This window comes from Rhinopithecus roxellana, chromosome 5 (genome assembly GCF_007565055.1).
Source record: "Rhinopithecus roxellana isolate Shanxi Qingling chromosome 5, ASM756505v1, whole genome shotgun sequence".
Taxonomy (NCBI): Eukaryota; Metazoa; Chordata; class Mammalia; order Primates; family Cercopithecidae; genus Rhinopithecus; species Rhinopithecus roxellana.
In genome coordinates, this window is record NC_044553.1 from 45826421 (window position 1) to 45836860 (window position 10440).

The 10440-nt window shown below is 42.7% G+C and overlaps 1 protein-coding gene across 4 annotated transcripts in view; it reads left to right on the plus strand.

Moving 5' to 3' along the window:
- The window catches only part of LIPC (lipase C, hepatic type), a 160783-nt gene extending 156985 nt beyond the window's left edge, over window positions 1–3798 (plus strand). For 3 of the 4 annotated variants that reach the window (XM_030931328.1, XM_010374257.2, XM_030931327.1), the window contains one exon: window positions 3640–3798. In XM_030931328.1, coding sequence (XP_030787188.1) covers window positions 3640–3751 — 112 coding nt within the window. In that variant the 3' untranslated portion in view covers window positions 3752–3798. Of the gene's footprint in view, window positions 1–142; window positions 1449–3639 lie in introns of those variants that run through there. The other variant, XM_010374258.2, reaches the window with a different exon arrangement.
- Window positions 3799–10440: the final 6642 nt, after the last annotated feature.

Sequence of the window (10440 nt, forward strand, 5' to 3'; positions counted from 1 at the left end):
CTCCTGGGTTTCACTGCCAGGAGTAGGCCTGTGGCAGATGTCTGCCCCCGAGTCCCTTACACAACCACACTCTGAGATTTTATCTCCCTAGGGTGCAAAATCCTGGCAGTTACTAAGAGCATACTCTGCCGTCTGCCAACAGATCTCCCAACATGATCAATCTGGGAAGATTAAACTGCTCGTTCCTCTTCTGCACTGAGCTCTTCTCACATGACTGTTTGGCCCATTGGAGCAGTGCTGCTTCTGAGCTCTGACCCTGCCTATGTGCTCTTAGCTGGAGAGTAATTCCTCAGTTTTGGTGGCTGCTCACCCTGACAATCCCATGTGGCTTGACCTGAAAGGTTGTCTAAAGCACAACACTACCCTGTCCACTGGGGCACACCCATGTGGTACGGAAGAAGAAATGAGGAGAGGGAGGGGCCTGGCGCTTCCAGAGCTCCCACACATGGTGGGCATTGCACCAGGTGCTCCATGGCATTGATCTCATGTGATCTTTGCTGTGACCCTGAAATGGGTAGCATTGGCTGTGCAGGTTAGGAACCTGAGGTTCACAGAAGTTACACAGCTTGAGGACATTGCTCAAAATTGTCCCAGTCCAGATTTGACTGGGATTTGTTCAATTTATTACCCATTTGTTGAGGGTGTGCTGTTTCCAACAGTTCTTTCTTCCATTAGTTTTGGTTCCATTAATCTGAATTTTCTCAGTCTAATCTAGCAGAGTTGCAGTGCTGGACATGAACATATATATGCATCAAACCCATCCTTAGGGCTATAGGAGTTACTGCTAAAAAAGCGTCGGGGCATGGGGGTCATGGGAGCAATAATTTTTTTTAGGTTGTAAATACTGAGTGCCTCCTCTGTGTATACACAGTACCAGGTACTATTGGAGAACACACACACAAAAAAAATCTGAGTTGTGGCTCTTGGTAGAAATAAACTGCAGGACCTAACCGGGAAAATAAGATGAATTAATTTTACTAACGGTGTGGTCCATCCCAGGGCTTCTCAAACTTTCACGAGCATACAAAGCATCTGGGAATCCTGTTAAAATGCAGGTTCTGCTTTAGTGAGTCTGGGGTGAGCCTGATGTTCTGCATTTCTAACAAGCGACCAGGCAATGCTGTTGCTGCGGGTCCATGGACCACACTTGAATAGTGAGAGTCCAGCATTACACAACCCAGGAAGTGTAAGAAGAAAGTTCAGACCGGTACACTTGGGGCTGTGCTGCAGCACGCTTTGAGGAGGCCAAGAGGTGTTCCCAGGGAGACAGGCAGCCGGCAAAGCAATATGGCTGGCAGGATCAGATGGACTCCAGTGTCAGCCAGTCCTAAACTCCCATTTTAACTTCACTGCTCACAATCTGTGTAGCCTCAAACAATAACTTCACTCTTCAAGACTCAGTTGTTTAGTGATAAATGAGAATCATAACATACATTTCATGACACTAATAACAACTACCAATTTTTTAGTGCCTTTTGCAGACCCAAATCCCAGAATCGGGATGGAAAGATTAGACTCTACACTCTTAATATCGCTGCTAAGTGCAAGGGGGAAAAGAAGTAGGTTAGGTAACTTGCTCTGTGCCTCCGTGGAAGAAATTCAGTGGAAGGTGGTTTTCTTGCCCCAAAGGCACAAAGCCAGGGAGGAGTAGGGTTGTGGAGATGGTGAAGAGGAAGAAGAAACTATTGGCCCCACAGCAAGACCAAGTATAATAACTGGCTAAAACTAATGAGAAGACATTCAATTTCCACAGTACTCATATAAATGCAAAATAAAAATCAATGAAGTTATCACTGGTTACTCATTCGTTTGGCAGGAATTCAAAAATAGACAACATCCAGCGTTAGTAAAGATGTAGAGAAACAGGGCATTCTCATACACTATTAGTGAGAGTGTAAATTACAGGCATTTTGTAGGGGAATTTCATTGAACAACTAATGTTTAGTGAGTACCTACCTTATGCCAGACGCTGTTGTGGACACCAGATGTATAATAGTGAACAGACAGGCCGGGCACGGTGGCTCACGCTTGTAATCCCAGCACTTTGGGAGCCCAAGGCAGATGGATCACGAGGTCAGGAGATCGAGACCATCTTGGCCAACATGGTGAAACCCCATCTACTAAAATACAAAAAATTAGCAGGGCATGGTGGCGCATGCCTATAATCCCAGCTGCTTGGGAGGCTGAGGCAGAGGAATCGCTTGAACCCGGGAGGCGGAGATTGCGGTGAGCTGAGATCTTGCCACTGCACTCCAGCCTGGTGACAGAGCAAGACTCCGTCTCAAAAAAAAAAAAAAAAAAGTGAACAGACAGAGTCCTTGGTCTCACGAAGTGTACATTATCACAATTTTAAATATGCATACTACTTTGAGCCAGAATTTTATTTCTAGGTATCTTATGGTCTTTCTGGATTATCTGTGCACATAATCAAAATATGCACAAAGGCTATATATGAATACATATGTACAGAATGTTTGTTGCAGTACTATTAAATAAATAGTATACATAATAAGCAAACAGTAAATTCTTGAGAAAATCTTAATGTCTAATAGTAGGAAAATGCACTGTGGTACATCCTTAAAATGGAATGTCATGCAGCAGATGATAAATAGTGAAATAGACTTCTACATACTGATATGAGCAGGTTTCTGAGTGCCATTTTCTGGTACCAAGGAAAAACTGCAGGAAAACATATACAATATGATACCACTCAATATATGTGTAAATGCATAGGAACAAGTCTGGAAATGCATAAACCAAACCATAAATGTAGAGAGGGGAGTGATGTTAGTGAAGGCCGATGGCGAAAAGGTTCTTTACTATTTGGCTTCATTTATTCCTTTACCATTTGAATTTTCGAGAATGCATTCACAAACTACTCATAGTATTTTTAAATTTTAAGAGTCCAGTTTAGTAAAGGCTTGACCTTAGATGCAATTCAAAGAAGAAAGAAATAATAAACTAGAATTTTTCTACAGATATGCCTATAGATATATATTTAACAGATGCAATTGGAATTAGTAACACAAAATGATTATCTCGGGCCAGGCCAATGGCCGAAGCAGTCTAGTTGTTGTTTCCAAAACACATGGTGGTGTTCTCTTTGGTGGACAATGTCAGCTCCAATAACAGGAAGGGGCAGGGCTTACAGGGCTGAGCCAGGCAGAAACTGATGACAGTGACCTCATGCCATGGACCTTTAAGAACAGCCTTGACAAGTGAGCTTGCCCACAGGGGGAAGGCTGGGGAGGTAAGCCTGCCTTAGGAGGAAGGGTTGAGGAACTAGAAATGTTTGCCCTGAAGTCAAGGCAAATATGGTCAAGGAAGCAATAGTCACCCTCAAATCTTAGGTGAGCTGTCATACAGGAGAACAAAGGAGGGCTGCCCCAGGACTTTCCTTCTTACAGAACCGAAATCACCCCAGTGTAGAACCCCAGGAAGTCTTACTCTGATTGCTTTCACTGACTTGGGTTTTGTTTTTCTCTGAAGTTACAAAAATATTTGCGAACATAAGAATCTCATTTTTAAAAAGACATCACATGCCTTACACAAATTGAGTGGAATTTGCTAAAGGATGAAACACTTCAATAAGCTCCACCTAAAACATAATGCTGTGTTTGCTTTCTGTTTTCTATTCAGAACGACATTTTGCTCAGAAAACACAGATGATCTACAACTTCGCCCAACCCAGGAAAAAATCTTTGTGAAATGTGAAATAAAGTCTAAAACATCAAAGCGAAAGATCAGATGAGATTTATTGAAGACCCCATGGAAACAATAAATGAATCTTACTCCTTATCTGGAATGGTTGCCTTATTTAGAAGCCAAAATTACATAAAGAATCTCACATAAAGCTTGAATAAAGTTTACATTTAAGGGGGGTATGTTTCACTCTCGTAAACTGAGCTTTTCAAAATGATATAACTATTTTCCAGTATTAGTACAACCAAAAAGTTCCCAATTTTATCTATGGTTAAATGTTAATATATGCAAATAAGTACAAATGAAAGAGCTGGTTTAGATCTGTTGTTCTAATTTACAATGTCTTTTATAATTAAGTCAAGTTTCCCACATGTCCTTGCTAGTTTATTCTGACCAGTTTTTGAACCATGCTAGAAAGATACTTTTTATTAGGTAACTAGTGCTTCAATAAAGCAAAATTCTAATTAATCACCACTAGTTGTGTATACCAAAATGCATACCCTTTAAGACAATACAGTTCATAAAAGAAGAAAAAATTAAAATTATTCTAATAGTTATACAAATCATATAATGATTTCACAGAACCAAACACAAGTAGAATTCTACTAAAACACCAGGTGCGGTGGTTCACGCCTGTAATCCCAGCACTTTGGGAGGCCGAGGCAGGTGGATCACCAGATCAGGAGATCGAGGTCACAGTGAAACCTCCTCTCTACTAAAAATACAAAAAAATTAGCCGGGCGTGTTGGCGAGCGCCTGTAGTCCCAGCTACTTGGGAGGCTGAGGCAGGAGAATGGCGTGAACCCGGGAGGCAGAGCTTGCAGTGAGCCAACATGGTACCACTGCACTCCAGCCTGGGCAACAGAGCGAGACTCTGTCTCAAAAAAAAAAAAAAAAAAGAATTCTACTAAAACTACTAGTGATAACAATGAAAGCTGGACAGTTGGTCATTTTAATTATGAAATTACAAATTAAATAAATATAATTATTGTATCTTACTAATGCTTGCAACAAAAGCTAATTTAAAAAACCCAGAATGTCTCAAAGAGTTTGCTATGGACTGAGTGTTTCCGTCACCCCAAAATTCGTATGCTGAAATCTAATCCCCAATGTGATGGTGTTTGGAGGTGGGGCCTTTGGGAGGTGATTAGGTCATGAGGGTGGAGCCCTCATAAGTGGATTAGTGCCCTTACAGGGGATAAAGGATCAGAACTCTCTGCCATATGCAGATATGAGAAGGCAATTTTGCAAACCAGGCAGCAGACTCTCACCTGGAAGTGGACTACCAGATCTGCTGCCACCTTTAGCTTGGACTTCTCAGCTTCCAGAACTGTGAGAAATAAAGGTTTCTTGTTTAAGCCATCCAGTCTATGGTAATTTGCTATAGAAGCCGGAAATGACTGAGAGAGTTAGATGTCAAATTTCAAACTGTCCAATAAGCGAAATAATAATGTTTGACCAGCAAATTCCATCACAAAGCACATGGTGACAATGGATACTAAATATGGTAATCAGTTAGATATGTGTTTTACATAATTCAGAGAGGAGGAACATGTTATGCACATTAAACAACCTAACCTAACATGCACTTAGGCTCAGCTATATACAGCCCATAATTCATATTCTCTTCACCAAAGCAGGGTAAACTGGGGCTCATGAAAACAAAAATCCTGGAAAGATGTCTACCTCTGACTAATCAATTTAAAATTATCTTGCATGATTCACTTTTATTTCCCTTTGAAAGACCCAGAAATCTAAAACGTATGGGGTGGTGGGATAGGAAGAACAGCTGGTCAATGTTTCCAAATGAAGCATTCTGTCCTGAATACTAATCTTACTTGCAAAAGTATTTGACCCCACTTTTAGGGAACGTGTGTGAGTGTGTGTCTAAAATTGATAGATACTAAAATGAACAACATTTCCCATTATATCTAAAATACTAAGGTTTACAATAAAATGCTTGCGTTGGATTGTCAGGTTTTATCATTAACGATCCAAAAGGAATTTAAAATATCACTTTTGAAAAACAACAGGGAAACACTCTTTGCTACATATGCAACAGAGTCCATGCACATGTATTCCAGGAGACATGTATGTGAGCCTTGAAATCATCACAACCAGAAACAGCCCAAATGTCTGCCAGTACAATGCAGAAATGAACTGGGGTATAGTCTTGCTAATGGACTGTTGTACAGCCGTAAGAAAAATGAGCCAAAGCTACACACACAAAAGAACAGGGCGGGGGCCAGCGTGAGGCAGCGAGGCATCTAGGGAGCAACACTTAAGGAAGCACTCATGCATTTTGAACTTGCACAAAGACACAAAAAATGGTATAGTATGATACAAACAAAACCCACCTCTATTGCTAGGGATGGATAACACCTGTAATCCCAGCACTTTGGGAGGCTGAGGCAGGCAGATCACTTGAGGTCAGGAGTTCGAGACCAGCCTGGCCAACATGGTGAAATGCTGTCTCTACTAAAAATACAAAAATTAGCTGGGCGTGGTGGTGCACACCTGTAATCCCAGTTACTTGGGAAGCTGAGGCATGAGAATCCCTTGAACCCGGGAGGCGGAGGTTGCAATGATCTGAGATCACGACACTGCACTCCAGCCTGGGCAATAGAGTGAGACTCCGTCACAAAAAAAAAAAAAAAAAAACAAAAAAAAAAAACCAAAAGGAAACAAAACAATGAAATCATTATCACAAAAGCAAGGCTGTGATAATCCCAGGAAAGAGGAAGGGCACTCTGGAGTTCCAGGTGCCAGCAACAGTCTACTTCTTACTCCAGGTGGTGGGTACTCACACGTTCACTGATTTAACTGTTCTATGTACATCTACATTTCATGCACTTTTTAGTATGAATGCCACCTTTCACAATGTGAAAATAAAAAAAGGGAAAATAAAGGGCAGAGTTAAACAAACATGTTTCTACTCTAGTGTGATATGTTTCAAAAGTAATACAGTTTCACAAGCAATATAATTAGAAATTATTTCATCTTTAGTAAGAAAACTTGAAGTGCCACAATACATGGTAACATTTTGGGCAGAGAATTCAACAAGCATCCAACGTGACAAGTGGGTAACTGGAACATTTGAAACTCCTCTTGGCGTGTCCAAATCTGGTTGCCAATTCTGTTGTCGGTGGATTATTTTCACTTGGAGGGATGTGTTCATCGACATCACATTTTCTTAAGTATATTCGAGTAGGGAAGTCAAATTGGGAAACTGAATAATGCAGCCACATCTGTTCGTTGCACATGCAAAATGCTGGCTCGTGAACTGATTATACACACCTCTCTCCATAGAATCTGCATTTATGAGCCCACTCAGAAAAGATAACACTAGCATCTTGCCTTTTAGGCAAAAGCTAATTTGTGCTTCTGCTTGTAAGAGAGCACTGGGAAAGAAATGGAATGTCGATTACACTGCAGCTGGGCTCTTCGAGGTGAGCAAGTCAGAGAGAAGGAAACAAGCACTCCATTCAACATTAAAATGAACGCACTCCGCTGCATGGCAAAGCTCCCTGTCCTCAGTGTTCACCTTGAGTCATGTCGGCAGCAAATACTGCAAAAGCTTGGATTGCAGTGCATATCTGTGGAGTGGCAGAGCAAGGGGTATAGCTGCCCAGTGCTGGGCTTGCACTCCCACAGAGGCTGGACTAGAGGAAAGTCAGAGGGATGGGAAATAGAAAAGCAAGACGAAGATTGAAGAAAATCAATCCCAAAAGGGACCATTTACTGGCTGAACTTTTCTTATAATACATACTTCTACTTGAATCCCAATGATCTGCACATAATTAATGGCTCCCAACACATCTCATGCCTTCCCTTCTCTTATCCCTTCCTCCTTTTCTTTTCTCCTCTGCAATTGCTCTGCCTAACTTAGTCCTATTTATCTACTCAGGCCCAGTTATTTTCACCAGTTGCCTCCTAGCCTGGCCAGGCCATGGAGATCTTCCTCTCTTCTGAGTGCCCGGCAGTCACATAAGCGATGCTCTCCACCATCCACTTGGACCTTAGTTATTTGTGCCCTGCTGATTCCCCTCGAACCTCCCAGCCTCCTCCCAGCCTCCACGCTGCTCCCTGTCCTCCACTCAGCCATTCCAGGGGATCCCAGGCCTCCTTCTCTGCTGGCATGGTTCTCTCTTTATAGGCAATCTCACCCACTCTTATGGCTTTATTTATGACCAACCACATAGGCCAACGGTTCTCACTGTAGAACTCCAGCCTGGGCCTTCTCTCCAGACCCATATTTCCATATATTATGCAATTGTCCATTCAACAGTTCCCCTGTGTCATCTCTCTCTGCATCCGAAAATGAATGCATGATGTTTCTTGCCCCTGGAACCTGCTCATCCCCATTCTCTCTGTTGTCTATCTCCTTGAATGTCATTACCTCACCCAGTTGCTGGTGCTGGACTCTGGGCAGTTATCCATTATATGTCCTTCCCTTTGGCCCCTCACAATCCAACAATCACCATATCCCAGAAATTCTACTCTTATTTCTTAAGCGTGTCTATGTCTCCCCAACTCGACTGCCATCAACCCAGCTCAAGCTGAACTGTCGCTTACCCAGACGTTTGCAACAACTTTCCAGCTCATCCCCCAGACCCCCTCCTCCCTCTCAATCCCTTCCCTCACAGCAACCAGAGTGACCTTAAAAAAAAAAAAAAAAAAGTTATATCATTTTCCTGCATAAAACCTTCCCAATGACCTCCCACATTTTTTGGAAAAAGTCCAAAATAATTACCCTGGCCTTCAAGGCCCCCAATGAAGCCCCTAGTTTTCTCCCCAGTCTTGCCTCCCATTATTCTCTCTCTGTCACTCACTAGGCCATTGTCCAGCTCCACCCACAGAGACTCCACCAAGCCTGCACTTTATTTTTTATTTTTATTTATTTATATATTTATTGGAGACAAAGTCTCACTCTGTCACCCAGGCTGGAAAGCAGTGGTGCAATCACAGTCATTGCAGCCTTGACCTCCTGTGGCTCAAACAACTCTCTCACCTCATCCTCTCGAGTAGCTGGGACTACAGGTGCACACTGCCACATCTGTCTAATTTCTAAATGTATTGTAGAGACAGGGGTCTCACTATGTTGCCCAGGCTTAGTGTGCACTTTAGAAACGCCTGAGGAGCTTTAAAAACTAGCTGTGCCTCAGCCCCACACCTAGAGATTTTTGACTTAATTGGACTGGGGCAGGGCCCAGAGACTGAGACTGTTGAATGCTTCCCAGGTGATTCTAATAGGCACTAAGTTTGAGAACCACAGGTCTAGACAACACTGGCCACCTCGGTTCCTTCAAAAGCACAAAGCTCTCTCCTTGGCCCATTCTGTTGCTTACACACCAACCTCTCCTGCGTTGCACACTTGCAGCTCCAAGTTAGGTGTTACTGCTTCCGGGATCATTTAACAATTATCTCATCTTACGCAAGCTTCAAGCAGCTCCCCCTGCCATCCATAGTCAATGTTTTTTTATTCTCCTTGTGAAATGATTTGTGGCCATGCCATGCAGAGCTATATTGGAACCTGAGGCAAAAGGAAAATCAGTAATAGTGAACCTGTCTTTATTTATATATTTATTTTTGAGATAGGGTCTCACTCTGCTACCCAGACTGGAGTGCAGTAACATGATCACAGCTCACTGCAGCCTCAACCTCCTGAGCTCAAGGGATCCTCCCACCTTAGCCTCCTAAGTAGCTAGGACTACAGGTGCATGCCACCACACCCAGAAAATTTTTGTATTTTCTGTAAAGACAAGGGTTGCCCAAGCTACTCTTGAACTCCTGGGTTTAAGCAATCCACCCTCCTTAGCTTCCCAAAGTGCTAGGATTACAGGAGTGAGCCACTGCGCCCATCCTGATCTTGCTCTGTCACCCAGGCTGCAGTGCAGTGGCCCAATCAGAGCTCACTGCAGCCTCGACCTCCTGGACACAAGCAATCTTCCTGCCTCAGCTTCCCAAGTCACCGGGATTACAGATGTAAACCACCATGACAGCAAAATTTTTATGTTTTATGTATCATAGATTTTTGCATTCATTTCCATTTAAAAAATTTTTGCATTAAAAATTATCTTGATAACTGAGTTTTTGGAGTCCCCTTACATTTTTGCACCCAAGGCAAGTGCTTCACTAGCTTTACCCTAGCCCTAGGCCTGATCTGTGAAATGGCTTCTTTACTGCCTTTCTCCCCTACTGGCCTTGAAGCTTGGTGAAGTCAGGGAGAGGCTCTTGTTCACTGCATTATTTCCAGTGCTCAGCCCATCACCTGGTAGAGAGTTGGCATCCCGTAAATGCTTGCTGAGTTAATAAGTGACAGTTATCTCTTCTTATCTGTATTTTTTGTCTCTTGATTAAATCAGAAGCTTCAACTACCATACCTGTCCAAGACAGCGTTCTCTGCTTCCTCATTCGGCTTAGAAACAAAGCCAGGTTGGCGTAGGGGTTGATTCCCTCCCTCCCTCATCTCTTGGCCCTGCTGGCCTCCACTTATGTTAACTCAGTTTCTGCCTCACTCAGTTCATCAAAATCCCTTTGTATTCCTTGATTACATTTTTACTTTTGAAACAGGTGTATCACAAAAAGAATTTTCTACGGTCTTGGAGCTATCTTCCTGCCAAATAAGATAGAATTAGAGAATAACCATAAGGGTCATCTACAACATACCTCTCAACCCATTCTGTGCACAGGCACCTTGTTCATTGGCATTTCTGACACTGTAGGTCTGGGGCAGAG